This window comes from Pelodiscus sinensis, chromosome 7 (assembly GCF_049634645.1).
Source record: "Pelodiscus sinensis isolate JC-2024 chromosome 7, ASM4963464v1, whole genome shotgun sequence".
Lineage (NCBI taxonomy): Eukaryota > Metazoa > Chordata > Testudines > Trionychidae > Pelodiscus > Pelodiscus sinensis.
Genome location: NC_134717.1, coordinates 40039259 through 40056929, shown reverse-complemented (window position 1 = coordinate 40056929; position 17671 = coordinate 40039259). Strand labels below are relative to the sequence as shown.

The 17671-nt window shown below is 41.4% G+C and overlaps 1 protein-coding gene across 5 annotated transcripts in view; it reads right to left on the bottom strand.

The window, feature by feature from the left end:
* The window catches only part of UBR3 (ubiquitin protein ligase E3 component n-recognin 3), a 242138-nt gene that overhangs the window by 180645 nt on the left and 43822 nt on the right, over positions 1-17671 (bottom strand). For all 5 annotated transcript variants that reach the window (XM_075933593.1, XM_075933589.1, XM_075933590.1 and 2 more), the window contains exons 6-8: positions 15480-15546; positions 8131-8261; positions 2831-3059 (exon numbers count right to left, since the gene is read on the bottom strand). In XM_075933593.1, the coding sequence (XP_075789708.1) occupies positions 2831-3059; positions 8131-8261; positions 15480-15546 (427 nt within the window). The remainder of the gene's footprint in view (positions 1-2830; positions 3060-8130; positions 8262-15479; positions 15547-17671) is intronic.

Here is a 17671-nt window from a genome sequence, read left to right as displayed (position 1 = left end):
AAAGTGCAGTAGGCAAAGGTATAAAATGGGGGGATGCAAAACACTTTATATCTCAAATTATAAAAAATAAAGTAATTAAAATATCAGTTACAGGGAATTAAGAGAGTCCTTGATTTATTAAAAAGGCAAACAATGAATCCTCAAGTTACATGTGCAAAAAAGATTGTTAGAGATACATTTTTAAATGTTTCGGTATCATTCAAATACAAATGAATGTGCAAATTTCTGTTTTCTTTTTTTCCCTCTTTAAACACTCATATGCAAGGCAGCTTCAGGCACTCAGGAATTACCTGTTTGGCCCCCAAGTCTCTCTCTCTCTCTCTTTTTTCTTTTTAAGAAAAAGCATATTAAAGCAATTCAGAGAGACAACTACCAGATTACTTAATAATAATAATTGTTAAAAAATGTTAAACAAGTATGCTTAGTGCAAGACCAACAAAAACAATCAATATTTCTTTTAAGTAGAAGCTTAGATAGTTGTCACTGTACATGGGAGAAGATTATTGTACCAATTAACACCATCATTACCCCATCTAACTAAACCTGTTTGGTGCAAATATGGCACTTCTTTAAAAGTAGGGAAAGCAGCTCTGTGGAGATTCTAAATGGCGATTCCCTAAGAACATATAGCTGCTTTCCACAGCAGACACAAAACATCAGGTGAGATCCTTATCACCCCTTCCAGCTCCTTTACAACCAGTAAAAGGGATACAGCTGTGTAAAGGAGCAGTAAAAGTGTTTAGTGCAGCCTTGCACAAGCACAACAGAAAATGGACCCCTTGCAAGCCTTGGAATAGGAGGTATATGGGGTTGGGTACATATTATAGCAAGGCTACTCAACACACAGGCCGCATGCGACCCATGGCCCATTTGTTTGTGGCCTGCGGTGCGGTCTGGGTTTGTGCGGGGCTCAACACACGGCCTGCAAGTGGGAGCCAAAACAAAAAAGTAGTCAGTACTATGGTCTTCTGTTGATATCCGTTTAAGTAGTTAAATTCCTGGACCGTCACTGCTCATTAAACATGTTGTCATATGGGTAGAAATAAGGTAAATGTTGCACTTTATTAATATCAGCAGAACTGACTTAAATGGGGCCTGTGTGTTGTGTAGTCTTGCCTGAATCTTTGCATTCATGCCCATCAGTGTGAAAGAAGCTATTTGCATATATATTTACATGTATATGCAACCACACTTAAGTTGTGGCCCTCAGTATGTGCTGTAAGTATCATTGTGGTCCCTGGGTCTTCCAAAGTTGAGTAGCCTTGTCTTATAGCATTGTGAAGATTCCAGATAGCATTGTCCCCCACAGGGGAAACCAGGAAGGTGCCATAATCCAGAAGAACTTCCTACGACTCATACAGGCTCTCAATCAGTGCAACCCAAAAGCAGGAAGGCGCAAAAGGTGGCTTAAAGCTACCATAGCCTTGCCTGTCAGTAGGCACAGCACACACTCGGGCAGCATGTTTACATGTTTACTAGGGATGTTAAATATCGGTTAACTGAATAGTCAAGTAACCTCATGAATTCTTATCAGTTAGTCGACTATTCTATAGTCCCTGAGGGTGGGGCCAGCAGCCAGTGCACCTCACTCCCAAGGAGCCCCCTGCCACTCTGTGCAACTGCCTCTGTACCAGAAGTAGCAGCATGTGGCACCAGGCAGGAGCTGGTCTGCAAGGGAAGCCAGTTGAAAAACCAAATCTCCTCACAGACTGTCTGGCTGCCTGTCGCCCTGTGCTGTTGCCTCTGATAAAGAGGCAGCAGCATGCAGTGACAGCAGCCCTTGTCTAGGGCGGGGGTCTGAGCTCCTGGACCAGGTGCTAGCCAGAACTGAGCTGGGATGTCTGCCTGCCCGGCTCTTAATGCACTTTAAACGCAGAGCCACAACAGGGGTAGGTTCCAGACTCATCACAAGCTAGGACTGAGCCGGGCTGCTGGCCAGCCTGCTAAAAAAGTTACTAGCAAGGGTGGAGAGGGGGAAATGTATGTAGTCTATAGCATTAATCTATAAGCTTTTGCTTATCAGTTAATCGGTGAATCGACTACATTATTACATCCCTAGTTTATACATGCTTCGTCTATAATGACCACCATGATACAGAGTCCTAGATATGTTTAAACAATAACTAGTTTTTGATAAAGCAATGAAAAGTTCTGCCAGTGCATCTTTGGTCTAGCAAAGTCACTTGACCTTTGAATTGGCAATGGAGAGACTAAAACATATTAGCATATATGATCAGTTCAGAGGATAACATTGTTATTCAAATCTTTTCAAGTGATTTATTTCGGGCAAGGAAAAAGTAGACTCTGGATCCTCTATAATGGATTTATCTTCAATGCAGTACATTACATTCAGGTCTTCACTCTATCAGAGTGCAAAGTGGCTAAACAGTAGGGTTGTTGAAGAGATTAATCATATTCTGAATTAATACTATCATGCATTGAAAAAGACACTCCTCTCAGGGAGGAAAATAAGAATAATTTAAAAAACAAGAGATGTTTTATGAAAAATTTTGAAAAATGTTTGATAAATAAAATCTTTTATATGGTGTGCCCTTCATTCCAAAGCACACACTTTACGAAATGAGGTGAAACACTCTGCTGTTTTATGTCACCCTATGCTGTAGGGGGAGAAAAAAGTATAAAATCCTTGTGCCATACTAAATAAAACTATTCTTATATTTTGCAAAAATCTTATGGCTTCTAACTCCCAGTATGTGTGGCTACAACCTACTCAGTTTTGAAAAGTTAGGGGCTAAACTCAAAAACAAAAGATTAAACACTTACTACAACTCTCTTGTCTTATATTAATGAAGACATGAATTCAACTTACCTTGCAGCTCACTTTTAATAAGGCAACTTTCCATCATATATAACAGGACAGTGACCATAATATCCAACAGTTGACATTCTTCTGTCACTTGACGTGCTAGTTCTTCATTGCTAAATAACTGAACACTGATATGCACAATTCTATTAGACATGGTGTCCGATTCGTGGCTTTTCTTCAGTGTTTTCATAATAAAAGCATAATGCTGAACAAAAGTTTTAGTAAAGGCAATCTGCAAATTTAAAAATAAAAACATTCAGAATTACAATAATTACATTGTCTTATTTTAAAAAATACTCTCAAACATACAATCAGTATTATGATAAATCTGATGTTTTTCTGTAACCGACCAAAATCAGGGCTCCATCTTATCCATAGACTGCTTCAGTGGAAGATTCAAGAAATTTCACAAAGAAATAGCCTGTCCTTCCCAACCTACATTTTATATAATTCCATGTGTTCTCATTATCTATTAAATAGCTTTATTTATATATCTCAGTTCTTATGACTGAATCCTTAATTGTAGCATAATTGTTCAGTTACAGAAGGGACAAATCTAATCCTACTAACCTCTTGCTATCAATATCTTCTAGCAATGGGTTTCACAAACCAATTAAATATTGTTTAAAAAGTCATTCTTACCAGTTTTAATGTGCCCATCTTTTTCATTAGAGATCCCCTTGTTCTTGTATTATGAAAAGGATAAACAGGAGCTTCCAATTTATCTTCTCTTTGCCATTAATCATTTTATATACTGTATGTCTATAATGTCTTCTATTGGTTATCTCTCTAAACTAAAAAACAAGCCTAATGTTTTCAACTTTTTCTCATGAGGTAGTCTGTCACTAATTTTTTCCCCTGACACAAGTTCCCAATTTTTTCTTCTAGAACCTTTTCCAGATAGGATGACCAGAAATGAACAAAAGTATTCAGGTTGAAAGTTAAAATTTCAAGACAATTATTCACTATTATTATACAGGTTGAATGTCTCTGGTCCAGCACTCTCTGGTCTGGCAACATCCGTGGCCTGGCATGATTATAGTTAGCCAGATAGCCACATACCATGGATGAGGCCAAGTTACCCGGGATGCCATAAAGTTTGTTTATAGAAAACAGTCCTGGCTCTCAGTGTTCTGTGCTGTTATTTAGATCTAATTTACCCCAAATGACTTCTAAGAGACCAGTAAACAGTAGAAATGTTGGGTAATGCTGTTAGACAATATTGACCTCCCTTGATTCAGCATCAGACAGGTCCCGAGGGTGCTGGACTAGAGAGGTTCAACCTGCATTACTATTTTTACATTCTAACATCATGCTTTACTTTTTAAGTACTGTTCTCTCAGATGTTTTTAGTTAAGATGGAGCTGCAGTGTATCTGAGCAGTTCAGATAATTTGCCAACATAGAATTTCATTTGTTCTCATGGCTTCCCAAATACCTTTCCCAAGTATCTTTGCTAGGTCTCTGGATTCCTTCTAGTGCCTTCTCTAATGCCAGAGGACGCTGTGAAGACCAAGACTACAACAGAGTTTAAAAAAATCTACATAAACTCAAGAAGGATAGGTCCATCAACAGCTATTAACCACGATGACAACAGATGACATGGGATGGACCACTTGATTATCTGTTCTGTTCAAACTCTCTGAAGCACCTGGCTGTGGCCATTGTCAAAAGACAGAATACTTTTGGTCTAACCTAGTATGGCCATTCTTATATTCTAGGTTTGATTGTCCTAAATAATTCTATCATCTACAAAGGTTTCCCATATCACTCAGATTGTTTTCTTCCAAATCAGTAATTAGTATATTGAAACAATAGCCTTCATAGTACAGTTCCTTGGGGCACCACGTCATGTTATAACATTTCATCATGCTATAAACTGACATTTATGCTTTTGTCATTTAGCCAGTTTTTTATTTATTTCAAATTTTAAACTCTAGTGTTATTGCTGTTCTGAACTACCACCATATGGATTTGCTTAGTCTGAAGAGATGAGATAATGCAAGCTGTTTTAGTGATGACAGAAAATGTTCAGCTCACAACTAAAAATCTCATGTCTAGTCTAAAACCTGTTCTATGAACATGTTCTAACTTTCTGGAATATAAAGTAGCATTTTAAAGCTACCTTTAAGCCAACTGTAGCCTCCTTGATCCGAGAATACAAACATCACTACTTTGCTTTATCAATGTCTGTCTACATTCTGAAATACATGGCCCATTTTTAATAAGAGCACTGCACTTCACTACTTTTATCAGAACAGATTCTCCACAATACTGTGACTCAAAGGGGCCATAATAAGGATGTTAAGTATCGAGTAATTCACTAAATGAATAGTCGATGAATTTTGCATCAACCATATGATTACTCAATAGGGCAGCGCTGCCCCTTGGAAACATTGCCTTGGCATTTCAAAGGAGCAGTGCCCACACAGAGCCTGGGATCACCTGGGGATTGACCCTGGGCTCAAAGCAGCAGCACTGCACGGAAATACCCCCCTCTTCGCTCCCTTGCTGCCTCTATAGGATAGTGGCAACAAGGGGGAGGGCAGGGGAAGCGACTAGCTGACTATCCTGTCAACTATCTGATAAGTACAGGCAGTCCCCGGGTTACATGGATCCGACTTACATCGGATCCCTACTTACAAACAGGGTGAGGCAACCCCGCACTAGCTGCTTCCCCCCAGCAGACCAGGGAGACGCGAAGCTAGCGCCCGCCCCAGCAGACCAGGGAGACGCGGAGAGGCTTTTCTCAGCAGACACCTCAGCTTGAGAACAAAGGACTGAGGGAAGTGAGGTGTGGGAGAATAAAACTGAGCTCTGGAGAAATGTTTGGCTAGAGTTTCCCCTACAGTATGTACCAGTTCCGACTTACATACAAATTCAACTTAAGAACAAATCTTCAGTCCCTATCTTGTACGTAACCCGGGGACTGCCTGTATTTACTTATTGGATAGTCGACTAGTCTAGTCCTTAACTTCCCTAGGCCATAAACAACTCAAAAAAACTTCCAAGAATAAAGTTAGCCCAGAGTGGTGGATATGTTTGGAGTACACTGTGCTTTCACTATCCCTGGTTGGAGGATGGCCTACAGATACCATTCAAACCAGAACATAAATTAGAGTAGATGAGACTATTTTTGCAAGAATAGAAAAAGAGAATCTAGCCTTATTAGAGAGACAAAGTGGGAGAGGTAATAACTTCTAGAGCAGTGATTCTCAAACTGGTCCATTGGTCCGCTTCGGGAAAATCACTAGCAGGGCCATGTCACTTTGTTTAAGGCTCATGACCACAGAGCCTCACAGATCCCACAGACTCTAGTTCACATTTCAAGCCAAAGGGATATGTGGGAAGCAGTGTGGCTGCAGACTGCTGCTTCACACAGCTCCTCTTGGCTGGAAATGGTGAACCCGAGCCAACAAAAGCGCCAAGGCTCCATGACTACAAAACCTTTAAATAAACCAAGTGGTATGGCCCACCTAGCAGCTTTCGCAAAGCGGGTCCACGGAACAGTTTGAGAACCACTGTTCTAGAGACAAGAGAAACTGATCCAATAAAAAACATTATCTCACTTACTTTGTCTTGCTAATATCCTGGGACTGACGCAGCTACAACAACACTGAATACCATCTCCCCCCCCTCCCCCCATTGCATTGCCCTTTTGCCCAACCCTAATCTATGCTCTACAGAGCTTATTTCCGTTTCAGAACTTTATTTCTTGTAGAACTGTGCAGCAATAAGAAACTGAACTAATTGATGATCTTGTGGTTAAGATATTAGACTAAAATCATAGAATACTGTACTGGACGGGACCTCAAGAGGTCGTCAAGTCCAGTCCATGGCCCTCATGGCAGGACCAAGCACCATCTCAATCATCATACCTGCTAGATGTCTATCCAACCTACTCTTAAATATCTCTGATAATGGAGATTCTACAACCTCCCTAGGCAATTTATTCCAGTGTTAAACCACTCTGACAGATACAAGAGATCTGGTTTCAATTACTAAATATATCAGAGACTTCTCTCTGTGCGTCAACTGTAAAAGGTGGGTAATTCTTCCTTTCTCCAATAATTTCTAAATTCTTGAGGTAGGACTGCGTCTTATAAACATTCTTTTAACATTAAAAAAAGGAAAAACTGGTACAATTCTATGACTGAACTAATATGTAGTATACAACTTCACAGAATAGCTTTGCAATCTTAGCCCTTCCTTTCCCTTCACTTGTAATTCATTACACAATGTCTAGTATGAATCCTAAACTCCTTGGGACAGGAGCTGTATAGTTTATATTTTGTAAAGTATTAGAACTAGTAAAATGGTAGTTTCCTCACTGCGGAAGGTTTCCTCTTTTGTGCAAAAAAATAATTAAGTCAAAACCTCAATTTTCTGCCAAAAAATAAGTTTGATAAAAAAAAGCTTGACCAGTCATACCTGACACTTCACGTGCTCTAGAAATATAGCATAATGTTCTGCTTCCAAAAACTATCATTAATACTTATTAAATTAGCAGGTCTCAACAGCAGCAGACATTCTTTTGCAATAAAAATGCTGAACCAAGTTATTTCTTATAACAGATGAGATATGAATTATTATGTATTCCTTTCTTTGTTATTGACAGCATAGATAAAAATGCCTATAGTTAAGGTTGCCTGACACTTTCCAAGAGATTTTAAATTAGCAGCAGAGAATTGAGGAAATCCAATTAAAAACTACATAAAGCAGTCAAGCTATTTTTTATCATAGAAAAAATATCACATTAACACATGCTTGTGCGACAAGAATTATATGCATTGGACCTTTAACTGAGCTAGTTGTAATGAGTATGTGAATAGTAACAAAATCTCAGGAGCAGATATCTCTTCCTCAGCCTAAATCTCTGATGTCTAAGGAAACTTGGAGGTAAGGGCAGAGGGGGTATGGCTGGAGAAACAGTTTGTCAGTATGACACTTGCTCCACAACACAAAATAAAACTGTGAAGGCTTGTAGGCATCTGCCCGTCAAGAGACCTAGATCTTATAACTTATGAGTTAAAAGGAAATAGCCAAAACAACAAAATAAACACAATACTCTGTTTTCTGAAGGAAATTTCAGACTGAATTATTCAGTCAACCTGTTTTACCCATATCTCCTTCCATGTATTGTACAGCTCTGGGCATATTAACAAACCCTCAAATAATAAAAGAACTCAGGGTTTGTTACATTAATTGTTATGTATATCAACCACATATGCACTCATGCAAGATGCAATACAGGTCAAAGTGAGTAAAATAAACTGTTTTGGGGGAAGGAGGAGACACAAATACCTTATAATCTTGATCAGGTAGCATGTTGAGTAAGAAAGTTACCATCTTTTGTGGAAATTCATATTTTATTGTCCAAAATAGTAATTCTTCTAGAAAACACTTATGCTTTAAAACATCCATGATGGACTGATCTGCATAAAAAGCAGAAGAACAGAAGGGGGGGGGAAAGGCTTCAGAATGATTTTAACTTTCACTAAGGACATTTCAACCTTAATTTATTAATGTTTCTCTTTAATTTCCTAGATGCAAACATCTAGGAATTAGTAATCTTAACACTACTGTCTTGCTGATGTTGATAAAAATAGTTTTTTGAACACCTGACAAAAAAAGTTAGAAATGACCAATACTGTCTAGACTATCAGCTTACAATATTTTCATGCATGGAAGTCCTGCAGTCCCATCAGTGGAAGTCTTCAATACAAATCAGCTACACAGTCAGGGTATGTCTACACTACAAAGTTAATTCGAACTAACGGACGTTAGTTCGAATTAACTTTGATAGGCGCTACACTAGCGCTCCGCTAGTTTGAACTTAATTCGAACTAGCGGAGCGCTTAGTTCGAACTAGGTAAACCTCATTCCACGAGGACTAAGCCTAGTTCGAACTTACTAGTTCGAATTAAGGGGTGTGTAGCCCCTTAATTCGAACTAGTGGGAGGCTAGCCCTCCCCAGCTTTCCCTGGTGGCCACTCTGGCCAACACCAGGGAAACTCTATTGCCCCCCTCCCGGCCCCGGACCCCCTAAAGGGGCATAGGCTGGCTACAGTGCCCATGCCAGGTGCAAGCCTGCCAGCACCCAGCCAGCAGACCCTGCACCTGGCATGGCTCGAGCCAGCCACCCGATGCCCCCCAGCCCTCTCCCTCTTCCCGGGACCAGGCTGGCGGCTCCTGGGAGCTTGCCCAGGACCGCAAGAGGCGGGTACCCGCCTGGTCCAGTGCAGACATCATGGACCTCGTCCATGACCTCCGCACTAGGCACAGGAAAGCGGCCGTCTAGGGCAGGAGAGCTGCCAGCCTGGCCACCCAGGAGCAGGTTGGCATGAAAATCAAGGTGGTCCACTGAGACCCCCGACCCTGAGCCCTGAGCTTACAATGGCCGTACTGGGTCAGACCAAAGGTCCATCTAGCCCAGTAGCCTGTCTGCCAACAGCGGCCAACCCTAGGGACCCTGGAGGGGATGGACCAAAGACAGTGACCAAGCCATTTGTCTCGTGCCATCCCTCTCCAGCCTTCCACAAACTTCGGGCAGGGACACCATTCCTACCCCCTGGCTAATACCACTCCATGGACCCAACCTCCATGACTTGATCTCACTTCTCTTTAAACTCTGTTCTAGTTCTAGCCTTCACAGCCTCCTGCAGCAAGGAGTTCCACAGGTTGACTATTTGCTTTGTGAAGAACAACTTTCTGTTATTAGTTTGAAGCCTCCTACCCATTCCTTTCCTTTGGTGTCCTCTAGTCCTTCTATTATGGGAACTAATGAAGAACTTTTCTGTATGCACCCTCTCCACACCACTCATGCTTTTAGAGACCTCTATCCTATCCCCCCTCCATCTCCTGTTTTTTTAAGCTGAAAAGTCCCAGTCTCTTTAGCTTCTCTTCATATGGGACCTGTTCCAAACCCCTGATCATTTTAGTTGCCCTCCCCTCTCCCACCCTCTCTCTTCCCCTCTCCCACCTCCTTTTCCCAGTCTCCCCCAGTTTTGTTCAATAAAGAGAGATTCTATTTTTGAACAAAATCGTCCTTTATTTTGTACATCAGGAAGGGGGGCTAGGGAGGGGTTAGTGGAAGGAGGTGAGGGAGAAATGGGGTACGAGCCCCCAATGGGGAGGACTGGGCTGGCTCTGCGGGCTTCTGGGGGTGGAACCTCTCCTGCAGCCCCCCAACTGTCCCCTCTCCCCAGATGGCAGCCTGCGGCAAGTGCAGCTGGTCTGATGGCCGAGTGCTGTGATGTGCCCAGTGTGGGGTACTCCGGGCAATCCAAGCCAGGACTGCTTTGCAAGCGGGGCACCCCTGAGAACTGTCTGTCCGGGGTGGGGGTCGGGTCCCTTTAAGCACAGCCCTCGGCTAGCCTGAGACAACAGCTCCACGCTTTAAGTCCTCATCTGATGCCCTGACGGCACTGCTTCCGGCCATCCTTAACCCCGATTCAGGGTCCACTCTGTGTGGACATGCTAGTTCGAATTAGCGTTTTTTAGTCTGGATGCGTTAGTTCAAATTAGCTTAGTTCGAATTAACTAATTCGAATTAAGTTAGTTCGAATTAGCGCTGTAGTGTAGACATACCCCCAGACCTGTACACAGAATCCAAGCTATCAGTGTTACACTGGGTAGTGACAGTCTTCAAATAGTCACCACTGTGCCAGACCTTCAGCTGATGGAAATTGTCATAGCTCCAGTGACTTCAACTGAGCTACAACCATCTATACAACTTGAAGATTTAGCCATGACTTCAGTGAGATTATTGATGAGAACAGTACTATTCAACATGTATTGATGAGAACAGTACTATTCTGCAAGTGTTGCAGAACCTGACCCACACTAATTGAATGTTAAAACTGATACACAAATTAGGTTTTACACACAAATTAGGTTTTACTCCTAAAAACATATATGATCTGTTTGCAAACTTTGAAAACCTTTAAATAAAATTTAACACTTACATTTTATCTCTTCAAATAAATTTACATACTAAATAATATATTCTCAAAACAATCATGAAAGAGGCAAGTATTATACTACCTATCAAATAAAGAAACTGAGAAATAAAGCAGCTTTTTCAAGAATTATAAACCAAGTTGATAGTAGAACAAGGGTCAAAAGCCCAGTTTATCTCAAGTTTCTTAACTCCCAGATTCATTAGGAGCCTATAGGGTCACACAGTGTTTTCACTCTCCTTCAAACCTATAAAACTTATTATTCACAGATTACAGAGCATGTCCATTCTTACAGCATGGAGAGAGTTATGCAAATATGATCCTCCAGTGCCTATTGGAGTCAACTGGGCTGTGGGAAAAGGGAATATTTCCCCGGAGGAAGACATCCAGCAATAATGCACCTCTCCCCTTTGAGAATTATCCCAGAAAAGTGAGAGATATATGCGAAACTGGGATCTCATAAAGACTCTCCAAAATCAGGGCAGTCAATGCAAGAAATGATGAATCAGTGTATTTCCTGGCCTGGCACAGTTCCCCACCCCTCCAGAAGAGACCCAATTGTTTCGTGGGGTACATTAGATGGCTTTGTGCTCCTGCTCCAGATGAGCTTATCACCCAGCAGGGCCAACATTTCATTGGGTCATGCCAGTGGTTGACTGTAACCACTGTGTTAGAAATTTGAATATTTGTTAAAATATCACAAGCAATATGAACAATTTAAATTTGAGAGGCATTTTCATGAAGAATCTCTTCTTCCAATCCAAATAAAGAAAAAAATATACCAATGCTCTGGAAGTTTAATACCAGAGAATTCATTTTTACCTCTCTTAATCGTGCATATTCCATCAAAAGGCCCCAGTCACTTACTACAGCAAGCATGCAACAATCATTTAGGGTCTCATCCTCTGCCCTTTTTAAAAGACATATGTATGAATTTACTACTCATTAAAGAGGACAGCTTCATAATCATACAGCTTAAAATCATCTATCCACAAAAGACACACAATAATTTTAAGTACACTTCTTACATCCCAATACACAGATACCAATAATGTATGTATTCACATTATCCATCACTGAAATGAAGCTTCCTAGACCAAAAACACACCACTTTAACAGTGCAAAAGAATTATATACAACAGCTTGAGGCCAGAGAAAGCACCCCTATATCTAATTATACCTGCTGAAGAATTAAGAAAAACTGCTCTTATCCAATTTGGAGTTTGTCCAGGACACCAAGGCTATCACTCCTATGCTCGTGAAAAGTGTTATGTATTTTTTATAAATAAAATAAATAGCATCTATGAAAACGTGTTATAAATTAGATCTTTTAAATTAAATGAATGAGTGTTTTAGAAATAGCAAAACAAAACAAAGAGAAAAGGACAAGTTGCTCAGTACAGGCAGTCCCCGACTTACGCGGATCCGACTTATGTCGGATCCGCACTTACGAATGGGGCTCTCTCACCCCGGAGCTCACAGGCAGCGGTCAGCCACCTTGACCTCCAGGGCGAGAAAAGTTGCTCCCGGTGCCCCTGCTCTGCTGGGGACCGTCTCCAGCAGACCAGGGGCATTGGGAGCAAAGCAGCAGCCCCGGCGGGTTTGCTCGCGGTGCCCCTGGTCTGCTAGAGCAAAGCCTCAGAAGCGCAGGACCCCGCCACGGCTGCGGGTTTGCTCACGGTGCCCCTGGTCTGCTGGGGACTGTCTCGAGCAGACCAGGGGCACCGCGAGCAAAGCGGGTCCAGCGCCAGAGCAAAGCCTCAGAGGCGAGGCACCCCGCCGCTGCGGCTTTGCTCCCCGTGTCCCTGGTCTGCTGGGGGGGGGCGCAGCTAGTGTGCCCCCCCCCCATCTGCAGACCAGGCTTTTGTTGTGGACCCTGGGGCAGAGCAGCTGGGGCGCTGCCGGTTGGTCCCGCAGCGCCGCTCTGGGCACTACTGGACCAACCCGGCAGCACCCCAGCCCTCTGCCCCAGGCGTCCTGATTCAGCCGCTGCTGGTCAGTTTCAGCAGCAGCTGAATCAGGACCCTGGGGCAGAGCAGCTGGGGTGCTGCTGGGTTGGTCAAGTAGCGCCAAGGAGCCGCGCTACTGGAGCAACCCAGCAGCACCCCAGCTGCTCTGCCCCAGGCGTCCCCAAGTCAGCCGTTGCTGCAACTGACCAGCGCTGACTACAGGAAGCCCGAGGCAGAGTTGCTCTGCCCCGGGTTTCCTGGAATCAGTGGCTGATCAGTTTCAGCAGCAGCTGACTTGGGGTTCTTAAGTTGAATCTGTATGTAAGTCAGAACTGGCGGTCAGTTTCAGCAGCGGCTGAATCTGGACGCCAGTTCCGACTTACATACAGATTCAACTTAAGAACAAACCTACAGTCCCTATCTTGTACGTAACCCGGGGACTGCCTGTACTGAAACCCACATTTCGTACTGAAGTGTTACCTCTATCTTTTATTTTTCCCTATTACCACAAAAGAATACATTTGTAGCTGTTTAAATTTTTTCTCCTGAGCTATCAGCATTAGTACGCCAAAGTATCACAAATGCATAGCCTGCTGTGAAGGAGGTACCATTAAAGATTTATGCTGGGATAGGAAATCTGCTTATATGCCGAGGTAAAATCTGTTATTATTCAACACTCAGTTTTCTAAAATTTTCTTTTAATATTCTTATTTTATACACTCTAGGGACAGAAAATATGAATACTGAAAACTTCAGAAAACCATCCAATATTTAATAAAAACAAACTTTCCCTTCCCCCACTGGCAGACACCCTCCTCTGGGGCTGACATTAGGAGCTATCATCACCACCATTACAGTCCATGTTGGAGTGCAGAGGTGGGGGAGAGAGGCAGACTACAATCCTGGGGAAAACAGAGGTTTAGTTAAAAGAATAATTTTGCTGAAATGCATCAAATAACGTTCAATTGGGCATTTGTCAGATTCTAGTCCTGAATTTCCTGTCCCACAATTGAAGTTCACTTTTATAATGGAAACTGCATTCTTTCTAGAGTCATGAGAATTTTACATTATCTTTTAGAATGTTTGATTAAACTCTAAAGCAGAGGGGAACCTTTTTTCTGTCAGGGGCCACTGACCCACAAAAAAAAAAAAAAAAAAAAATCAGTCCAGGGCCACATACAAATGAGAAACTGACTGAGAAGGAGAAAGATATTCCCCACATTCCCCTCTCACACCAGAGGGGGCCCAACCTAATAGATTTTGTGTATTCCAGCTTCAAAGTAGGGCAATGTGGGGGGATGGAGCACCAGCGCAGGCTCCCCAATGCTGGGGGGAGGATCCTGAGCCTCAGGGACTGGATCCAGGCAAGCTGGGGGCTGCATCCGGCCTCTGGACCTGACGTTCCCCACCCCTGCTCCAAAGACTCAGATAGAAGTGCCTTAACTAGATATCTTCCTTCTCTGCTTTTCTGTCCGGTCACTGAATTCTAAGTTCCTGAAGAACAAACTATGGTTTTCGCTCTCTCTCTTCTGTCTGGTCCCATATATGTAACACCATAAATTATAATTGTCCTCTCCCACCACCAATCACAACTCCTTCAAATGCCTCTGTTCAGGCACCTTTCCATTTCAAATTGCAACTCTATGTCCTCTCTTTCAAGTCTTTCCAAAGCTTTATTCATGCCTTCATTATGGTTTTCCCCATAGATAGTCCCTTATGGTGCCTTATAGCTACATAAGGCTATCTTCCTGTCTTGTCATAACCACAAGTAATGGTATATTGTAATTTTAAAGACAGACTCATTGTCTATTGAAAATATTAGTATGGAAGACACTAACAGTTGCCACTGGCACTTTTTCAAAACAACCAACCTACCTATCAACAAAAAGCATAAGACACGGATATTCACCCAACTCCAATCCCCAAAAGGCTAAATCCTGATGCACTTTATCAGTCATTCTTCAGATAAAACTCTCACTGAGCTCACACATATGAGGAAGCGAGCTGCAACTCACGAAAGCTTATGCCATTAGAAAACTGTTAGTCTTTAAAATGCCTCCAGACTCCTTGCTTTTTTTTCCCCCCACTGATCTCAGTGGGAGTTTTGCTTAAATTGGTCTAGGGATTGCAAAATGTTGCCCACAAAGAGTATTTATTAACAGTAAGATATAAAGGTAAGTAGTTTCAAAGGAGTCTCCATGTGAATATCTATTTCTAATGACACCTCTTTTCATATTAAAAAGTGTTATTAGAGGATCAGTTTAGTTGAGGAACAAAAAGGATCAGAGGGAAAGTGCTCTTATCTGGCCCTAACTTCAATTATATTAAATACCTGCATAAAAAATTATACTATATATTTTTGTTAATCTCTAAGGTGCCACAGAGGACTATTCATTTTTAGAGCATAAAGAAAGAGGTTATCAGAAACAAACTAAGCCTTCCACCAGTTTATTTATTTATTAGCATTTGAAAAGCCTTCCACCTAAATACTGACAACACAATGACTTGTTAAAAGTTCCCTTGCAAAAGAAAAGTGACAAATGATAAGTCAACACCAAATACTGAACGGTGGCACTCGCTCCCCCATGAGATGAGAATGGCAGATTAAAAATACTCACTGACATACTAAATGCCTATGTCACATGCAGCTTCCCAGTGCTTGAAAACAGACTGAGCATTCTTAGATATATTAAGATAAACACAAAGCAAGAATGATAAATGGAGATCATTAATTTATAAATACCTTTGGTGCTGCTGCTTAATTTCACCCTCTTGCGCTTGCCCACACCTTGGCTTCCATTCTGGTCCTCCTGGGGTAGGGAAGAGTTTACAAAATCAATAGCTGTACTGATTTTACTACAGAGAATAAATAGTCTGCAATTCACTTCTGGGTTAAATGCATAGCTAAAAATCAACAGGAGACACTGGACATGATTGCCAAAAGGACAATCTTTGATCTCCTACAGAAACCACAGACTGAATACAATGTACAATATACTTTAAAAGTGTATTTTACTGAAGGATAACATTATTACATAGAATAGTAATAGAGATGTAGCCGTGTTAGTCTGGTCTTGCTGAAACAAAAGACAGGACTATGCAGCACTTTAAAGACTAACAAGATGGTTTATTAGGTGATGAGCTTTCATGGTCCAAAGGAAGTGGGTCTGGCCCACGAAAGCTCATCACCTAATTAAAGACTAACAAGATGGTTTATTAGGTGATGAGCTTTCGTGGGCCAGACCCACTTCCTTTGGCCCAAGAAAGCTCATCACCTAATAAACCATCTTGTTAGTCTTTAATAAACCATCCTGTTAGTCTTTAAAGTGCTGCATAGTCCTGTCTTTTGTTTCAACATTATTACATGTGAGTTCTGACATGACCTTTTAACTTATTTGATTTATTTTGCTGGTTAGTTTACTTCCTTCTGAAACAAAGTGCTAAAATATGTTTACCTAGGTAAAATATCTAGGCACAGCAGGTCATTATGAAGTTTTATCCCTTTGTAGATTTTCTTTTCTTTTTAGGTTTGGGGCTTTTGCAAACATTGCCTCTTCTTTCTTTTCCAACCATATAATGACTAAGACTCTAAGACAGCAACACAAATAATTGACTAGACATTTTCTAATCAATTTAAATGTTTCTATCTAACATCAAAATAATTTAATTTTTGGCAGCCAATTAGAAGTGCCCTAGCAAATAAAGTAGTATTTCAGATATATTAAGGCATCTGAAGTGCACAGAGCACTTTATAAACAAGCAAGTCAACTTTGCAGAAACCAATTTAGATTAAAAAAGTGATCACAGCCACTTAAATCAGGAAATTTGGCTTAAAGAAAAAGTGATATGCATACAAATGTATGAGCTGGGGTTAAGATGCTGGATTCTGGCCTCCAAGACTACTACTCTAACATGCAGATTACACTGCACCCAATACTAAAGAAACAAGCTCAAAATATTTGTCTTCATTAGCATTTCTGAAATGTGAGATTTCATCCATTTAAGAGGTTGAAAGTGGTGATGAAATTTTAAGAACAAGGTATCATGTTCTTGAATATTTTCCTCAATTGAAATATGTGCTGATTATTTGTCTCTAGTGTCACAGTAGCATAGGATGACCAGATGTCCTGATATAATAGGGACTGCTATTGGAGCTTTGTCTTAACTAGGCATCTATTATTACCTAACCTCATCCTCATTTTTCACACTTGCTATCTGCTCAGACTAGGGGAAGGCCTAAACTTAATGTAAAGAGTTGAAACCTAACAACAAAGCATCCTGAACCCTAATCTTTTTAGATTCATCTTCTTACTAAAGAAATGTGTCTGTATGTGAGTCTGTTTGTTCAAGAACTCCTCCTAAATGGTAAAAGCTAGGACTACCAAATTTGATATGCAGTTTTCTTCTTGTTATAACTTACAGCAAGGTAAGGGTTTGGTTCTTCAAAGACAATGGGATATGCCTAGAATATGACTATTCCTCATAAAATGGAAAGAGAAGGATCTAGTGGGAGGGACAGGTATATTGCAGAATGACCAAAGGGAAGGGGAGGGGACAGCAAGGGGCCAGAGATGAGAACCACGACAGCTATAAACCCACTGGGACACCAAGGCTATGTCTAGACTGCAAGCCTCTTTCGAAAGATGCTTTTTCAAAAGATACTTTCAAAAAAGCCTCTTTTTCAAAAGAGCGTCTAGACTACAACCAGTACTTTCAAAAAAGCAAGCCGCTTTTTCGAAAGAGCACCCAGGCAGTCTGGATGATCTTTCGAAAAAACACAGTTTACATTACATAGCGCCTTTTTTCGAAAGAGCACTTTTGAAAAAAGGCATTATTCCTCATAAAACAAGGTTTTCCGCAGTCGAAAAAACTGCCGCGTTCTTTCGATTTACTTTCAAAAGAACACAGCAGCAGTCTAGACGCAGGGGAAGATTT